Source organism: Schistocerca piceifrons, chromosome 3, assembly GCF_021461385.2.
Source record: "Schistocerca piceifrons isolate TAMUIC-IGC-003096 chromosome 3, iqSchPice1.1, whole genome shotgun sequence".
In the NCBI taxonomy this organism is placed as follows: domain Eukaryota; kingdom Metazoa; phylum Arthropoda; class Insecta; order Orthoptera; family Acrididae; genus Schistocerca; species Schistocerca piceifrons.
In genome coordinates, this window is record NC_060140.1 from 204,762,560 (window position 1) to 204,782,065 (window position 19,506).

Sequence of the window (19,506 nt, forward strand, 5' to 3'; positions counted from 1 at the left end):
AAGCGCGAGAATATGACGTATGAGGAACATTACCACCCTCTTGGAGGAAAACATGCATGCTGCAACTGTGGCTGCATGTCACAGCGCACATTAGACCGCAGTCTCTGTAACAAAGTATGATTGAATAAATGGTCTCTAGCATGGAAGTCATGCATTTTCGGACGTAAGTTCATTAGACCTTTTTTGTCCCATATTCTCTCATCGATTAATCCCCAGAGTTTGAAGACGGTGGAAAAAAATCACCCAGTATATCACACGGCTTGAACTGTGCTGCAGTGGTTTGAGGAGGATGACAGTGAAGTCATGCTGATGTCTTGGCCACAAAATTCGCCTGATCTGAATCCACTAGAACATGTCAGAGACGCTATCGAACGCCAACTACTCGCCTACAAAAGGCCGGCACGTAATTTACGGGAATTGCGTATCCTGTGCGTAGACTTCTGGTGCTACATACGCCCGGAAGACTAAGGAGGACATGTCGTACCCACGCCACGCAGAATCGCTAGTATATTGTGTGCTATAGGCCGAACTCCTATTAAGCAGGTGGTCATTAATATTTTGGCTCATTAGTGCGTACCACATCTGCTGTCTCGTTTATTGTATTTGTTCAGTTATTCCTACTTTGTTCATTCTTCGTTTTTTAGGATATTTCAGTATTTAATAAATTTGGGTTATGGATCCTGTTGTTTGGAGCATATCAATTGATTGATTGGTAACCGATATTGAATGGTTAGAAAGTAGAATTATAAACACTGAGGCGAATGCATGTACAGGCAAGTGCGGTGATAGGATGCCGAGAAGTCAGAGCAATGCTTTTAAAATTAATGACATGACCGACTCGGGCGATTTGGATAGCGCGAACAACGTGAGTGACAAAAGGAATGAAATCGGGAAGAGAAGTAAAGAGATGGATTTTTGAGAGTGGGAGTTTAAACTGTGAATATTAACGAGTGCAACTGTTATTAGAAATCATTTTATGCTTATTGATATGAATGGAGATTAGATGACAGATTTATTGGTGAACTGGCAGTTTAATATGACATGGTTGTAAAACAGTAGCACTAATTATCTGCGGATGGCAGAAATCAGCTCCAGGGGTGATCAGATTGGATTTAGGAGAGATGGAGGAATATGCTAGTCACACCGACCCTGCAACTTGTCTTAGGAGATATTTTAAAGAAATGAAAATCCACATTTACAGCAGTTGCAGGCACATAAAAAGCTACTGACACTGATGACTTTAATACTCTCTTTAAAATCCAGAAGCTGTTTAATGTACAAAAAAGAATATTTGTTTGTTCCAATGCGCTTCATACCTATCATCGGTCGGCGATGAAACTTTGGTGAGTTGCTATGCACACGCCCGCGAAGGTTTCTGTGGGTTGGGGGTGAAAAGGGAGTGGCATAGAAGCTTAGCTCATCAAGGTCTGGAGCAATTTCAATCAAATATCGTACTATGTGATTCGTTATTTGCACAATTATTCGCATAAAAGCACTGTGGCGATAATCTACCAGAACGATCGCTAGAAATAGGGGTGATGATGAGAACATGTGACATGTAAAAATATACGATAGCGGCAAGTATTAACATAAAATCCATAGCTTTAGGGTTGTGAGACTTATTGGTGACAGTAAAGATGACGCTTCACTCTTAGAGATGGGGACAAGAGTGACGGGGGAGGGGGTGGGGGAAGGGAGCGCAATGTATTGGCAGTTCAGCACATATCTCTATAACGCCTCAAGAAATTTCTAGCAAAATTAGTACATGTATCATTTGCTGTGGGGAAAAATCTGCTGTGACAGTAGGACGCCCCTAGTCCACATATGGCTGAGGGTTTTGGGTGAAAAGGAGTGACACGATTGTGCGGTGGAATCAGGCTCGCTGTCAACAAACTGATGTCAAACGTCATCGAAGTGATAATTCTGAAATGCAAGTTAAAGGAGAAGCTGTGCTGATTTCACGTATTCCCATCATTCTCAGCGGTATGCCGTTGGGCCTCTAACTGAGTTCTGCGTTTGCCTTCCATTCTCAAGCACAATCAACGCGAAAAAAGGTCGGTCGCTTCGAGAGTTTGATTAAATCTGTAAAATTCATGCGTTTCACATCTCAATTACATATTGCATGCTGACGAGTGGGACAGCCAAAACTTTATTTGTTCATACTGGAGAATATAATACACTCCTGGAAATGGAAAAAAGAACACATTGACACCGGTGTGTCAGACCCACCATACTTGCTCCGGACACTGCGAGAGGGCTGTACAAGCAATGATCACACGCACGGCACAGCGGACACACCAGGAACCGCGGTGTTGGCCGTCGAATGGCGCTAGCTGCGCAGCATTTGTGCACCGCCGCCGTCAGTGTCAGCCAGTTTGCCGTGGCATACGGAGCTCCATCGCAGTCTTTAACACTGGTAGCACGCCGCGACAGCGTGGACGTGAACCGTATGTGCAGTTGACGGACTTTGAGCGAGGGCGTATAGTGGGCATGCGGGAGGCCAGGTGGACGTACCGCCGAATTGCTCAACACGTGGGGCGTGAGGTCTCCACAGTACATCGATGTTGTCGCCAGTGGTCGGCGGAAGGTGCACGTGCCCGTCGACCTGGGACCGGACCGCAGCGACGCACGGATGCACGCCAAGACCGTAGGATCCTACGCAGTGCCGTAGGGGACCGCACCGCCACTTCCCAGCAAATTAGGGACACTGTTGCTCCTGGGGTATCGGCGAGGACCATTCGCAACAATCTCCATGAAGCTGGGCTACGGTCCCGCACACCGTTAGGCCGTCTTCCGCTCACGCCCCAACATCGTGCAGCCCGCCTCCCGCGGTGTCGCGACAGGCGTGAATGGAGGGACGAATGGAGACGTGTCGTCTTCAGCGATGAGAGTCGCTTCTGCCTTGGTGCCAATGATGGTCGTATGCGTGTTTGGCGCCGTGCAGGAGAGCGCCACAATCAGGACTGCATACCACCGAGGCACACAGGGCCAACACCCGACATCATGGTGTGGGGAGCGATCTCCTACACTGGCCGTACACCACTGGTGATCGTCGAGGGGACACTGAATAGTGCACGGTACATCCAAACCGTCATCGAACCCATAGTTCTACCATTCCTAGACCGGCAAGGGAACTTGCTGTTCCAACAGGACAATGCACGTCCGCATGTATCCCGTGCCACCCAACGTGCTCTAGAAGGTGTAAGTCAACTACCCTGGCCAGCAAGATCTCCGGATCTGTCCCCCATTGAGCATGTTTGGGACTGGATGAAGCGTCGTCTCACGCGGTCTGCACGTCCAGCACGAACGCTGGTCCAACTGAGGCGCCAGGTGGAAATGGCATGGCAAGCCGTTCCACAGGACTACATCCAGCATCTCTACGATCGTCTCCATGGGAGAATAGCAGCCTGCATTGCTGCGAAAGGTGGATATACACTGTACTAGTGCCGACATTGTGCATGCTCTGTTGCCTGTGTCTACGTGCCTGTGGTTCTGTCAGTGTGATCATGTGATGTATCTGACCCCAGGAATGTGTCAATAAAGTTTCCCCTTCCTGGTACAATGAATTCACTGTGTTCTTATTTCAATTTCCAGGAGTGTAATTCCAATCCCAAAGAAAGCCAGGCGTTGACAGATGTGAAAATTACCGAACTATCAGTTTAATAAGTCACGGTTGCAAAATACTAACATGAATTCTTTACAGACGAATGGAAAAACTAGTAGAAGCCGACCTCGGGGAAGATCAGTTTGGATTCCGTAGGAATACGGGAACACGTGACGCAATACTGACCCTACGACTTATTTTAGAAGCTAGATTAAGAAAAGGCAGACCTACGTTTCTAGTATTTGTAGCCTTAGAGAAAACTTTTGACAATATTGACTGGAACACTCTCTTTCAAATTCTGAAAGTGGCAGGTGTAAAATACAGGGAGCAAAAGGCTATTTACAATTTGTATAGAAACCAGATGGCAGTTATAAGAGTCGAGGGACATGAAAGGGAGGCAGTGGTTGGGAAGGGAGTGAGACAGGATTGTAGCCTCTCCCCGAAGTTATTCAATCTGTATATCGAGCAAGCAGTAAAAGAAACAAAAGAAAAATTCGGAGTAGGTATTAAAATCCATGGAGAAGAAATAAAAACTTTAAGGTTCGCCGATGACATTGTAATTCTGTCAGAGACAGCAAAGGACTTGGAAGAGCAGTTGAACGGAATGGATGGTGTCTTGAAGGGAGGATATAAGATGAACATCAACAAAAGCAAAACAAGGATAATGGAATGTAGTCGAATTAAGTCGGGTGATGCTGAGGGAATTAGATAGGGAAATGAGACACTTAAAGTAGTAAAGGAGTTTTGCTATTTGGGGAGCAAAATAACTGATGATGGTCGAAGTAGAGAGGATATAAAATGTAGACTGGCAATGGCAAAGACTGCGTTTCTGAAGAAGAGAAATTTGTTAACTTCAAGTATAGATTTAAGTGCCAGGAAGTCGTTTCTGAAAGTATTTGTATGGAGTGTAGCCATGTATGGAAGTAAAACATGGACGATAAATAGTTTGGACAAGAAGAGAATAGAAGCTTTCGAAATGTGGTGTTACAGAAGAATGCTGAAGATTAGATGGGTAGATCACATAACTAATGAGGAGGTACTGAATAGAATTGGGGAGAAGAGGAGTTTGTGGCACGACTAGAAGAAGGGACCGGTTGGTAGGACATGTTCTGAGGCATCAAAGGATCACCAATTTAGTACTGGAGGGCAGGGTGGAGGGTAAAAATCGTAGAGGGAGACCAAGAGATGAATACACTAAGCAGATTCAGAAGGACGTAGGCTGCAGTTCGTACTGGGAGATGAAGAAGCTTGCACAGGATAGAGTAGCATGGAGAGCTGCATGAAACCAGTCTCAGGACTGAAGACTACAACAACAACAACAACTGAAGAAGGAAGGACAATAAGTATCTTCCAAAACTCTTGAATAAGCTTTTTCAAATTTAATTTAGTACACGAAAAAGATTGTCTTTCACATATTTTGCGCATTTAATGTGGCTGCTTTGCATCGCCCACGTACTTAGAAATAAAAAGAGGCTATGCAAAACATGCCAGACACTGCTAGTCTAAAGTATAAAAATAAATGATTGTTGGTTCGTCTTCTATGCATTCCTATACAAATCATCTGATTGCGACGAAAATATGAACTGTTGTGGGCACGCCCCCGAAGGTTTCTAAAGGTGCGAGAACCGCCTATCTCGCATAGGGGTAGAAGATGTGATGAAAAACGGGTGACATAGCAGCATAACTCAGGATATTTTGTATATACATGACCCATTATTTGTATAATTATTTGTATAATACTGCTGTCGCTTACTATACACCTACCACCTCAGCGGGTGGGTGTTGGGGAGAGAAGTTATGACATGTAACAGTATTCGATAACGACCGACATTTACAAGAGTCCATAGCTTTCAGAATCGCTTAGCTCATTGTTGACAGTCCCGATAAATTTGAAACCCTAGGAGTGATGATACCTAGGGTGGGGCGGTGGAGGGTGGGGGCGGGGTGCAAAGACAGTAATATATTAACACACGTCTGGGACACTGAAGTAATTTCTTCAGAAATTGGTACACGTACGATTGCAAAAAAAATACTGTGGCAATAAAACGGACTCCTAAACCAATTACAACCAAAACTGATATTAGTATTTTAACCATCTTCAGCAACTGTAATTGTATACATTGAAATAATCAGCAACCAGCTGCATAAATGCAACTGGTTTTATATACTGTATGTCACTCATTATTTGTACATGTAAATGTGTCTTAGAAACAAAAAGAAACATTGCAACGCATACCGCTCACGCAGTTTGAGACATGAAACAGCCCTCTCCCCCTCACCGTTCTTTTTGTATTCTTTTATTATTCGAATCGGCGTCCTTTTGGAAACAAAGGAAGTTGAAAGGAGATTCTTTGTTGTTGCAGTTCGTGAGGCGTTTCTCCGGCAACCGAGGGAACAGACGATAGCGACATTGCCTGGCGTTACAGCTCCGCTAATGACACAGGCTCTCGCTGATTTTAGATAATTTTTGGTAATTTAATGTGACGGTTAAAGGGAAGGGCACTGGTGAACTGTACGGAATTCTATCGGCGGCTTCGCCGACGGTGGCACGCAGTTACGGGATTGACGACTTTTGTGGAACGGCTGATTGCATCGAGGCTGTTCTTCCTGAAAGGTGAGTGTTTCTTCCCGATAGTTACCCACCATTGACAATTAATTACTACTTCTTCTGAGACATCAACTACTTCGAACAAAATCTGATATATGAAAATGAACATTAGTTTGTTTGTTAATTCGTGTTCCATGCTTTGCTACACCATTCATACAGTGGCGATGACAATTTGTTGAGTTTTTGTATGAACGCCCGGGTAATTTTCAAGATCCGTTTCAAGTGATATAAATCGAGCACGTGACTATTGTGGTGCGAGATATCTACTTTGTTTACGTCGTTGTTGACAACACAATATCTTCTGATGTAAGGAACATCTCAAGTAATTTCGACCAATTTTTTATATGAATGATTCATTATTTGCATAAAAAATGGTGGGGTAACACACCACAGTCATCCCTAGGGATGGGGCTCGGAAGACACGACATGTAAAAATATTCGATAATGACTGATGTCAGTATCAAATCCACTGTTTTAGGGGTCGCTAGACTTGTTGGTTGTTAATATGTGATGGCTGGGTGTTGTGTACTGTCCTTAGGTTAGTTAGGTTCAAGTAGTTCTAAGTTCTAGGGGACTGATGACCATAGATGTTAAGTCCCATAGTGCTCAGAGCCATTTGAACCATATTTGTTAATATGTCTTTCATCCCTAGAGAGCTTGCGCAGGTGGGTGGTAGGTACGGCGTGGGGGTTCAAGACAGTGACGTATCAGCACGTCTGTGTAACGCTTGAAGTTATTTGTACCAAAAGTGACACACATATCATTATCCTTACTATCGCTAGGGGAGGGGGTCATAATGAGAAGGGGGATGTCTAGAAACATTGGAAACGACCTGCTGGTATTTCTTACCTGTAAGTAGTTCACTTGGAATACCTTAAAATTATCAAGCGCAATCTGCTCTTAGTTTTGTTGGTCAGTGCATCAACCACATTCTAAAACTGAGCGCTGCAGCGGGGTAATAATTTTGCCAGCGTGTTTCGGGGCCAAAGATAATGCCACATGGTTAGATACTAAAGATAAATTTAACGTACTCCTTAGACTCGTATCATCTAAAATAGCGGAGAATAGGACAGTTGTCAGCGACAGTCCTTTTTCTCGAAACAACAATAAGTTAGTGGCAGAACTACCAAGTCATGGTTGTCAAATGTCAATTTGACAACCGTGCGCCCAGTATAACAGTGGTAGTGGCGGAGGACATACGGTGCCATATGTAATTTTACTTATGTTCGAAACAGGCTTATGTCTGTTGTAGTTATTTTATTGGTCTTGACGCAGCCGATGGGCTACGACATTTTTCATTTATTAGTGTGTATGTAAGTAAAATGTTATCACGTACCTAATTTTGAAGTTCATGTGTAGATTGTATCACTGGTCTAGATGTTATTTTGATCATTTTTTCGGATTTCTGAAGAAGGCTGTATTATTATAGAAGAAACCATGGTCAAGGTTTAAAATTAACGTAATTTAGTGCGACTGTGGACTGTTTTTCATTCGAGACAATTTCGTAACAGTTGCTGTTGTCGCTGCCATGTCGAAAATAAGAACTACCAAAGCTTTCTCAGAATTCAGATGAAACTGCAGAACGAAATTCGCTAGTGATACGGGTGAAATATGTATACAAATATGTGCGAAATATGTTAAAGCATGTGAAACATATACAGGGTGAACCAAAATTTCACGGACAAACTTTGATGGGTTGTTCAGGGATACCTTTTGAGTGTTTTGGTATAAGGGAACAACGATCTCCACCGCCTATTTACAGAGTTACTGCATTTCGATTGGTTTCTTGCCTCCGTTCATCACTGGTGTTAGTATTAGGACGCCTGGTAAAGTATCGATAAAACGACAAATCGATATGCCATCAGGTAGTGTCGATAGAAGTTGGCGATAGATCCGTCAACATATCGATATCAAATGGAAATATCGAGTGATGGAATAACAAGGTTTCCGATGTGAAGAAATAGGACGCCAGTTGCGTTAAGAAACAGTGTTTAAAGCAACTAGTGTGCTATATCTTCACATCGGAAACCTTCAAAAACAGTTACTAAAATGGTGAACAAAAATGTAAATGAGAAGATTTGTCTTACGGTGGGCGGATACGTGTGAGGGAAAATGCCGACGTAATGGGCGCTACCAACAGAAACTGCAACGTTTAAATTCACCACGCAATTTTGACACTACTACTGCTAGGTCGCTTGCGTTGGCAGAAAGGGAAAAACAGTGAAGTCGACTTGAAGTGTTACGGACAGATCCGATATGTGACGAAACCGAACGACGGACCCATCGGACACCTTTTATTGTGCCACTTATATGCAGTTACCATTGTCAGCAAAGTGGTTATCGCCAAGCGTGAAAGTGCGTCGTTTTCCTTTTAACTCTTGCTCTAAAGGGGGACAGGCAGGCTGCTAGGTTGTTGATGTACAGAGTATCTAATAGTAAATCAATACTTAAATATACTGTTCTAGAATTGGCAGTATATTTACAGTATGCAGCTGATATTTTTTATAGGCAAGTAGGTCCATATTTTCTCTCCGTCGATATATCGATACTTTTTCCTGATGTATCGCGAACCCATAAAGGCAGTTTTTTAAATGTCAATATATTGGATTCCTGATATTGCACTGAAAATATCCGCACAAACGTGCAAATGTCGACGGTATGCGCTGCGTGTTTTGTTTGAAGACAATCTTGTTTCATTCAATCTTCGTACATCCACATTTAAACTGGATGAAGGTGGGACACAGCTGGTATAATTTTTATTAAAAATGAAATTCTTCCAGCTGTATTTAAGATTTTTTTTATTTACTTCGCTACTAGTTTCGGAGTTGCGTCAACGCCATCTTCAGGCCCGTACACTTTGATGAAATCAGTTGTGCGTGGTTCACTCTAGAAGTCCGCGGTGAGATCAACACGTGCTCCACATGGATGGCGGGCAGTAACTCAACGGGGACAGAAGACTGAGCCACCCACAACTGATTTCATCAAAGTGTACGGGCCTGAAGATAGCGTTGACTCATCGCCGAAACTAGTAGTGAAGTAAATAAAAAATTTTAAGTACCGCTGGAGGAATTTCATTTTTAATAAAAATTGTTTCATTCAGTCACTTTTCTTGTATCCCGCCTGGAAGGCGGCGCGTGGGTTGGATCAGGAAAAGGTAAAACACGTCGCTACTGCTGTATGAATTTAAATCCCCTTTACTCAGGCAATAAGAATGCATAACTTGGAATGAGGTGCGATGCTGAAGCGCAGTGTCCTGGCTGGCTGCACCTGATCAAATGGGCAGAATCTGTACCAGAGCTCGTAGAGCTGCACAGCACCAGCTACAGGGCGCTGCCGTCGGTGTCTCGTGCTAGTGCCAACCTTTGAAACTATGTGACATCGTTACTATCGATACCACAACTTTAGTTGCTGCCGACAAGGGGAGGAGGAGGAGATTAATGTTTAACGTCCCGTCGACAATGAGGTCTTTAAAGAAGGAGCACAAGCTCGGATTAGAAAAGAAGGAGAAGGAAATCGGCTGTGCCCTTTCGAAAGAACAATCCCGAGATTTGCCTGGAGCGATTCAGGGAAATCACGGAAATCCTAAATCAGGATGGCTGCATGTGGGTTTGAATCGTCGTCCTCCCGATCGCGGGTCAAGTATACTAAGCACTGCGGTGCCGAGAAGAGTACGGCCACTTTACTCTTCGCCCTCAAGGTGCCATTCAATATCGCTCGATTCCGTCTCGGGTTTGGTTTTCCGGCAGTATTAGTTATACTCTAACAGTGATACAGAGCAATGTGGACAGGTTTTCATATGAAGAGTTGGCCGATATGCATTTCGTGTGCGGTTTCACTGAATGGAGTGGAAGAGTGGCAGAACGTCGCTCCGCTGGGCTGTTCCTGCAGCGACAGCAAGAACAGTATTTGAGGGTTGTTGCGCTGCTCTGTGTTTCGTGTTGTACGTTTTCAAATGGTTCAAATGGCTCTAAGCACTATGGGTTTTAACATCTGAGGTCATCATTCTCCTAGACTTAGAACTACTTAAACCCAAATAACCTAAGGACATCACACACATCCATGCCCGAGGCAGGATTCGTACTTGCGACCGTAGCAGTGTACGTTTTCGTCACTGCATATTACAAGCTTTTCCCCTACTGTGAAGATATCTTCACAGGATAAGGGTGAATGCGGTAGCAAACCGAATAAACCACAATCACATTATTTCTCTGAAACGAACGGCCGTTGAGCGTGCATTTCTTATACAAAAATACCCAGTAGGTACCCCTGACAACGTCGGTGGAATCCTCCTTCGCCCAGTGCGTGTGCAAATGCATGGGATATGGGTACGCTGTGTACAATTATATACCAGGAGGAATGGCCAGTATTCACGTATATAATAGGAACGGTCAGTCTAAGCAAAAGTCTAATAACAAATGGCTCTGAGCACTATGCGACTTTACTTCTGAGGTCATCAGTCCCCTAGAACTTAGAACTACTTAAAGCTAACTAACCTAAGGACATCACACACATCCATGCCCGAGGCAGGATTCGAACCTGCGACCGTAGCAGTCGCGTGGTTCCAGACTGTAGCGCCTAGAACCGCTCGGCCACTCCCATCGGCTTCTAATAACATGAACTCTAAAATGCGTACCTTATGAGCTATGAGGACTCGTTCATCTTCTAAACTGTGAAACGCACCTCTTCAACTGGACAAGTGTCATGCCTCTTAAGGTACGGATTTCAGAGCCCAAGTTTACTGGAAAGTTTTTTCTTGTTTTGGTCCACACTACTTCCTCCCAGGATATGGAAAGCAGACGGTTTGCAGGCGAAGAGATTTGTTTCACAGTACAGAAGAGGAAGAGATGCTCATAGCTCTTAAGGTATGCATTTTAGAACCAATGTTCACTGGACTTTTTTATTTCGAATGATCAAAAATGGCTCTGAGCAATATGGGACTTAACTCTGAGGTCATCAGTCTATTTCGAATGATCCTTCCTGTCATATCCTAGCATACTGACTATTCCTCATGGGACACATTGTATGTGCGACCACTTAGAAAGAAAAAGAGGGATTGCAACGCATGCTGGACATAGCTTGTAGCAATGCGTTTTGACAAAGGCATTTTAATTGTTTCAGAGACGTTAAAGGACCTGAGCGATAAGATGAATGGAGTGAATGGTTAAACCATATTATGGCGAGGGAACTAGTTTACCTAAAGAGATACTAAAAGTAGGAAACAACTTCTGTTAACAAAGCAGCAACATACCTTACGATGGCCAAAGTAAGAGGGATTAAAATGTTCTTTATATGCCTATAGAATACAGAGGAAGGGTGTCAGACACAGTAGACTAACAGTTTCGAAAAATTGGGTTAAAAATAGACTTTCGGACTAGTGGTACGGTACTCTTTGTTTTAAATTAAAACAAGATATAAATAAATCAAGTCGTAAATTTAGTGTATCAGTTGTGTGTAAGGTGAAATGCAACGACCTGTTCTAAACAGTACGTAGGTCAGACTTGCAGAACTTTTGAGATACGATTTCAAGAACACTCTTCGTGGTGAAACAATAAGATAGCTTCCAGAGGCCATCTAAATGAAGACAAACACTCGGTAGGACCAATAGAGATGCATCTTGAAATTTTACAGAACATCCTGGAAGTACTTGAAATCTGTGGATTTCACCTGAAAGAGTCAGCTAATATATTCAATCTTCAAAAATTTTGTGTTCTTCAAGAATTTTCACGAAGTAGACAGACGGCTCGGTCAGCACCAAATCTCCAGGACTGCTACAGCAGTACAAGGCGGAAGACGACCTTAGCAGCCCGCCGCACCTCAGATCTCCCTATGTTTTAATTTGATTATGAATTTTAACAAGATGTATTATTTTGAAGATTAGGTGCGTTTATCCAAATGGGTTACCAGTTTTAAATTAATTTTAGTACATGTAATGGATAATGTCATTGTTATATGTTAACCGCACAGTATTAGTTGCCTATCCACTTCACTTCCCACCTTCCTCCTTCCCTCCTTTTCCCTTTACCTGTCAGACATCCGGATAGACGAGCGCGTTAACGCTCTGCTTCCGGGACACTGGCAGGCAAGCTTGACTCGCCGGGTTAACGATGAAGGCTGGTAAGGCGACCAGCATGGATGTGGTTTCTAGGTGGTTTCCCATATCTCAGCAGGTGAATACCGTGCTGGAGCTCACGTAAAGCCTCAGATAGCACGCTACGCAAACTTTTAGAACGCGTTCTTACACTAGCACATCGGATTAACTCCATCCGCAGATAGATGTGGTACGCAGATTCCATCGCTCACAGCTCATGGTCGTGTGGTAGCGTTCTCGCTTCCCGCGCCCGGGTTCCCGGGTTCGATTCCCGGCGGGGTCAGGGATTTTCTCCGCCTCGTGATGGCTAGGTGTTGTGTGATGTCCTTAGGTTAGTTAGGATTAAGTAGTTCTAAGTTCTAGGGGACTGATGAACATAGATGTTAAGTCCCATAGTGCTCAGAGCCATTTGAACTATTTGAACAGATTCCATCCTGAGGGCGGAGGGGGGGGGGGGGAGGGGGAGAGGGAGAGGGAGGGGTGAATAACAGACTGATGACCTTAGATGTTTAGTATCAGTCTTACCCTTTCGTCCATGAACCAGTGTAGGATTGGTGAAATACTGGATACCACTAATGTTATCACATATCTACTTCATTTCTGTTCATTTTACGGGTAATTTACAGTTAATAATTGTTCTTTTATAAAAGAAAATTGAATTTCGAAACTCGTGACTAATCAGGTTAATCTTAAGAATTATCAATATTGTCAACCTATGTTATCTACTTAAGTAAATTCTTATTAACGTTATACTTTTACTTTATTTTTAAATATGAGGATGTTGATTGAGTGGTCGAAAGTAGTTATCATGTGTGTAAAACTGCAACTGAGGCCGTTACCATAAATATCTTATGAAAGTGCCGACTGATGATAGCAAGAAAATTTTGTTATTATATCTCTTCCGTGAGATTATGATGAATGCAATCCACTACGAACTACATACTTTTTGTTGCTGAGAGATGTTCCTTCCCATAAAAGACTGAACGCACGACTTATCCCAGATGACCTAGCATACCACGTCTAGTGTGGCTACACGTTGCACGCCTGAGTTTTCAGTGGCTATTGGAGACCAAGCTCACGGGTGGAGAACTTCCGTCCTTCCTTGGGACGTTCGGCAGAAGAGGGCATTACAGTGACTGGACATTGCGAGGTAACAGGGTGAAGCCTTCGTAAGACGACGCGTCAGTGCGATCAAAAAACATATGTTACTACTCCATTTTGAAATTAATTAACAAATTTGAGACAACGCTCAGAGATGTGTCAATAGAGAGGTCTCCACCAGATTTGTCTACAGATATACTCGTACTCTCTTGTATTCTTATCATATTTGTTTAGTTGGTGGGAGGCAATCACTAGTTACTATACTTTGAAATAAATTAACTCTGTTAATAGAAGTAGTGTGACACTCAGCAAGGTGTCAATATGTAAATCTCTGTGAGAGCTATACATATATTCACTTATATCATTCGCCTGCCGCTTTGGCCGAGCGGTTCTGCCGGCACGGTAGCTCAGCGTGTTCGGTCAGAGGGATAGCTGCCCTCTGTAAAAAAAAATTGAGTTAGTCGATCAACAACGAACTTAAACGGATGTCTTACGACGTCCGCCCTGAGCAGATTCTACGAACAAAAGCGAACAAAATGAGATTAAAAAAAAAGCGGTTCTAGGCGCTTCAGTCCGGAACCGCGCTGCCGCTACTGTCGCAGGTTCGAATCCTGTCTCGGGCATGAATGTGTATGATGTCCTTAGGTTGGTTAGGCTTAAGTAGTTCTAAGTTTAGGGGACTGATGACCTCAGATGTTAACTCCCATAGTGCTTAGAGCCATTTGAACCATTTTTGAACTTATGTCATTCATATGTTTTTTAGCCGGCAGTAGGCGTTACTAATTCCCATATTTGATTAATCACTTTTGAGAAGCTATATAATTAATAAAATGTTACACCTAGAAGCATGAACTAATATTAATACCGAAATATAAGATGAAACATAAATTCTAGCTTCTGTGTAAATTAAGCTCAGAGTTAGACTATGATAAATGTGTATTATTGTATTACCGTCAATTATGGGGGAACTAGAAGCGATCGACTGGTGAGAGAGGATTTTTTTTCCATACGAAAGGCTCCTTACATGTCGCAGTAGCATAAATTAATGTACACTGAAGAGCCAAAGAAACTGGTACACCTGCCTGATATTGTGAAGTGCCCCCGCGAACACGCAGAAGTGCCGCAACACGACGCGGCATGGACTTGACTAATAGTGCTGGAGGGAATTGACATCATTAATCCTGCAGGGCTGTCCATAAATCCGTAAGTGTACGACGGGGTGGAGATCTCTTCTGAACAGCACGCTGCAAGGCACCCCAGATATGCTCAATAATGTTCATGTCCGGGGAGTTTGGTGGCTAGTGGAAGGGTTTAAACTCATAAGAGTATTCCTGGAGCCACTCTGTAGCAATTGTGGACATGTGGGGTGTCGCATTGTCCTGTAGGAATTTCCCAAGTCCGTCGGAGTGCACAATGGACACGAATGGTGCAGGTGATTAGACAATATGCTCACGTACGTATCACCTGTCAGAGACGTACCTAGATGTATGATGGGTCCCATATTACTCCAACTGCACATGCGCCACACGATTACAGAGCCTTCATCATCTTAAGCAGTCCCCTGCTGACATGCAGAGTCCATGGATTCATGAGGTTGTCTGCATACCCGTACATGTCCATCCGCTCGATGCAATTTGAAACTTGATTCGTCCGACTAGGCTACATGTTTCCAGTTATGAACAGTCCAACGTCGGTATCGGCGGGTCCAGGCGAGGCGTAAAGCTTTGTGTCGTGCAGTCATCAAGGGTACACGAGTGGGCCTCTGGCTCCGAAAGCCCATATCGCTGATGTTTCGTTGAATGATTCGGACGCTGACACTTTTTGAGGGCCCAGCATTGAAATCTGAAGCAATTTGCGTAAGGGCTGCACATCTGTCACATTGAACGATTCTCTTCAGTCGTCGTTGGTCCCGTTCTTGCAGGACCTTTTTCCGGACCCAGCGATGTCAAAGATTTGATGTTTTACCAGATTCCTGACATTAACGGTGCACTCGTAAAATGGTCGTACGGAAAAAGTCCCACTTCATCGCTACCTCGGAGAGGCTGTATCCCAATTCTCATCGACGACTGTAACACCACGTTCAAACTCAATTAAATCTTGATAACCTGCCATTGTAGCAGCAGTAACCGATCTAAAAAAATGCACCAGACACTTGTCTTATGTAGGCGTTCCCGACCGCAGCGCCGCCTTCTGTCTCTTTACATGTCTCTGTATTTGAATACGCATGCCTATACCAGTTTCTTCGGCGCTTCAGTGTTTATTTTAACTGTTCGAAGATTTGTACTTCATGCAAATGCTATAAACCACAATAACACATAGAGTATTAATAAAGTGTTTATTATCATCCTGATTACAAATTAAGCGTTTATGTCATGGTAGAGTTATTCTCGTATGTGTTGTTCAAAAGAGATGAACTTTCCTAGACTGATGATTAATGGCAGTGACCGTTGGAGACTCATACTGGTGGGGAGGGGTGGAGGGGAGGGTATAAACTGCGTGAAGCGAATGGGGGCGGACTACTATACTAGACGCACTTACACGAGGTACCAGTGTCGGAGTGGGCGGCAGTTTAGCTGCGCTGGTAAAATATGAAAAGTGCTAGATTCAGGACTTGGAACTTTCGGAAAGTCTTTTTGTTACGCGTGTGATAAGTATCCCGCGATACTTTTGAAGAAACTTTGCTCTGGGGGTGAAGCTAGACTCCATACTCAAAACGCTGTGGGACTTGGAGTAATTAGTTAGTACTTCTTTCTTCTATGAGATTTGGTAGAATTTAGCTTTAGTTAGACAGGTGGCGAATTACAGTTTTTAAGACCACTTGCCTACAATTCATCACACCTTGCACGTATGTCTCAGGGTAATACGCGATTAATTGAATTTTAATTCTCAAATGAGTCGGCAATAGTAATTTGGAATCAACTCTGCGTCATATTTTGGGAATATTTGCAGGTGTTTTCGACGAACAGTGTTTGTGGGAACGACTTCAACGGTGCACTGGAACCCCTTTGACGCAGATGACCCATAAGCTTTAAATAGTTGTGAAAGAATCGTGTTCTGCTACCGAGGTAATATCGTCGACATTAACATTATGTCATTTTTTAAAATGCAGAAGCATCGCAACACCATTTAGGACATTTAGTACGAAAAACTGCCCAAATCTCCTATAAATTTGCTCCAAGGTTTGTTTGAACATTACCATGCTATCCTACGTGTAACTCTTCGAGGTTGAATGATTTTGCTTTTTGATTTGCAGCAAACTTTGACTTGATGTAATCAGAAAGTTACAGCGGAACCTAAAATTTAGCGCTGACCCCGAACCACGGTGTAACTCGGCTTATTTTACATGTAAAAATCATTGCAAGAGGCCAAAGGAGCATTAAGTAATAGAAAAAAGGGTTGGTCCGAAAGGGGACTGAATCAAGGACGTTTAGGATTTGTACACCGACACTACAGGACGACTACTACTTAGACACTAAGTCGCCAAATATTACAAAACCTTAACATCAACATTGTGTGTGCGTTGTACTGGTGCAGTAATATGTTACACACGTTCAGTTGTCGACTATAAAAGGTAAACAGGAGGAAAAGTACAAAGTAGGAGGAATTTAAAAAATCATATTTATGAGAATAGGGGATAATCTGAGACATGATTGTTTGGATTCTGCCGACGATCCAGCAATATTAGGTGAATCTATAGAAGATACAACAATGCGACAAACAGCTTCAAATGCAAGGCCATGTATATTTTTTGAAAAAAAAAAATCAGACTGTGTGACAGATTCCAGGGAGGCAAGGAAATACATGGAAACAGATTAGAGAAGAACAAAAAAAGCTACAATATTTAAATACCTAGTTGAAGTAATAGAACAGAATGTTTTGTACAAAGAAACTACTTAGAGAAGGCAAGTAAAACGAAAGTGGCTTCTCAATTAACAAAAAACTTGCATAAAAAGAAATACAATCCTACACTAAACATTGACATTAGACCAAAATGATTTTATTCTTCAGCATACCTTCCGTTAAACACAGTCAAACAATTAGGTGAAATAGAAAAGAAGAGAGGGAAAGTAATCAGGAAAGTCTCGGTGAAATTAAGAAGTAATAAAGTAGTTGAAACAAAAGAACGAATATTGGACACATTGAGGAAGCGATGTGTTGTCTTCTATGGACAATCAAAATGGTTAGCCAAGAAAAGAAATTTTTTTTAAAAAATTGACAAAACCCAAAAATATCAGTGATTTGAATCAAAGAAGTTAAAGCCGTCGTGAAGGAAATGAAAATAACGGGGAAAGAAATAGGAAAAAGGGGAAAAATCAGAGCAAAAGTAAAAAGCTGTGAATGGCTTTCACCGAAAAACAAAGAACAGACAACTTAGGGAAACAATGACAAGCTACCGGAAAGAGCAGAAGGAGAAAAGACAAAAGACAAAAGTTATTTCATGTGGTCCTCAGGTGCTCATACAAAACAGAAAGCTTTTATACATTTTTTTTAGAAATTTAGTTCCCTTACCTTAAGTTTTTCTATATTGCTCCTGACTTCTGACACGAGTTTCGCTCGCATCTTCGCACAAACCATGACATGCTCACTGGACACGCTGCTGAGATCCTTATGTTCAGCGAACTGAAAACAAAGGAAATCACTTGATATTTCTCTCGCTGTTAAACAACTTTCTTAAATTTCAGTACTTGAACTTCGAAGGGACATTTAGATGGGATAATGATGAGAATCATCTACATATTAGCAATGTATTACAGCATTGAACATTTGATGCGTCTCGGATCTGGACATATTTGTTGTAAGAGTGCATGTAATAATAGTGGGAAACCAAGGAAGACAATTTAGTTTTAAGGCAGCCTTGCAGTTTACCACCACTCTTGTTTGCAGTTGTTCACAAATAAACAATGAAAGAATAATAGATCAAGGGGAATAAATACGTACAATGCTATGAGAACAAGGTAAAACTTTTTTGGGCTATGCACTGTCGGAAATTCATATATGCTTCGTCGAAGTCACAATTCGAGTCTGTCCAAAGTGTTCAAACGGTTTTTCAGTAAATGGATCCCATTATCGAAATGTGATTCTGGAAGGTCTGCAGACTTCCCATACACAGAGGCCATACCTCTTCATTGGACGTTTACCAGCCACAGTTTTCTTTGTTTATCGCAGCATGTGGAAGTCAGATTATAGATTACGTACGGTCCAGCCACATCAATGTGACCCCGCCTGTGCTCGACATCAACGTGCAATAACCGCTCACAGAGGGCAGCTGGCAGCACTAGCAGTGGATGCTATATAAAGCGTGTCGGGCGGACGCGGAACGTACTGGAGTCATTGTACACTCATGCTCATAAATTAAGGATAATTGCAGAATGTGTGCCACACAACGTGGCACTACGCAAAACTGGCACTAATAGCATAGGTACATAGGGAACACACACGACACAGATCTGTATGTGCACGGTATTGGTGATAAGTTGAGAAAACCGTCCCGAAACACATGTGCTACAAATCGCCACTGTTTCCTGCGAATGTACCCCGACATCAATATGGGATATGATCATCACGCACACGTAAACAGGCCGCACAATGGGGTGGCATACTCTGGATCAGGTGGTCGAGCAGCTGCTGGGGTATAGCCTCCAATACCTGCACCAGTGCCTGTCGGAGCTCCTGAAGTGTCGTAGGGGTTTGAAGACGAGCAGCGATACGTCGACCTAGAGCATCCCAGACGTGTTCGATGGGGTTTAGGTCTGGAGAACAGGCAGGCCGCTCCATTCGCTTGATATCTTCCGTTTCAAGATACTCCTCCACGATGGCAGCTCGGTGGGGCCGTGCATTATCATCCATCAGGAGGAAGGTGGGACCCACTGCACCCCTGAAAAGGCGGACATACTGGTGCAAAATGACGTCCCGATACGCCTGACCTGTTACAGTTCCTCTGTCAAAGACATACAGGGGTGTACGTGCACCAATCATAATCCCACCCCACACCATCAAACCACGACCTCCATACAGGTCCCTTTCAAGGACATTAAGGAGTTGGTATCTGGTTCCTGCTTCACGTCAGATGAAAACCCGGCGAGAATCGCTGTTCAGACTATACCT

At 43.1% G+C, this 19,506-nt stretch overlaps 1 protein-coding gene across 1 annotated transcript in view; it reads right to left on the minus strand.

Annotated features, from left to right (window-relative positions):
- LOC124789716 overlaps window positions 1-19,506 on the minus strand; it is a 126,397-nt gene that overhangs the window by 42,094 nt on the left and 64,797 nt on the right. The window contains exon 9 of the mRNA XM_047257166.1: window positions 17,911-18,021. Within this exon, the coding sequence (XP_047113122.1) occupies window positions 17,911-18,021 (111 nt within the window). The remainder of the gene's footprint in view (window positions 1-17,910; window positions 18,022-19,506) is intronic.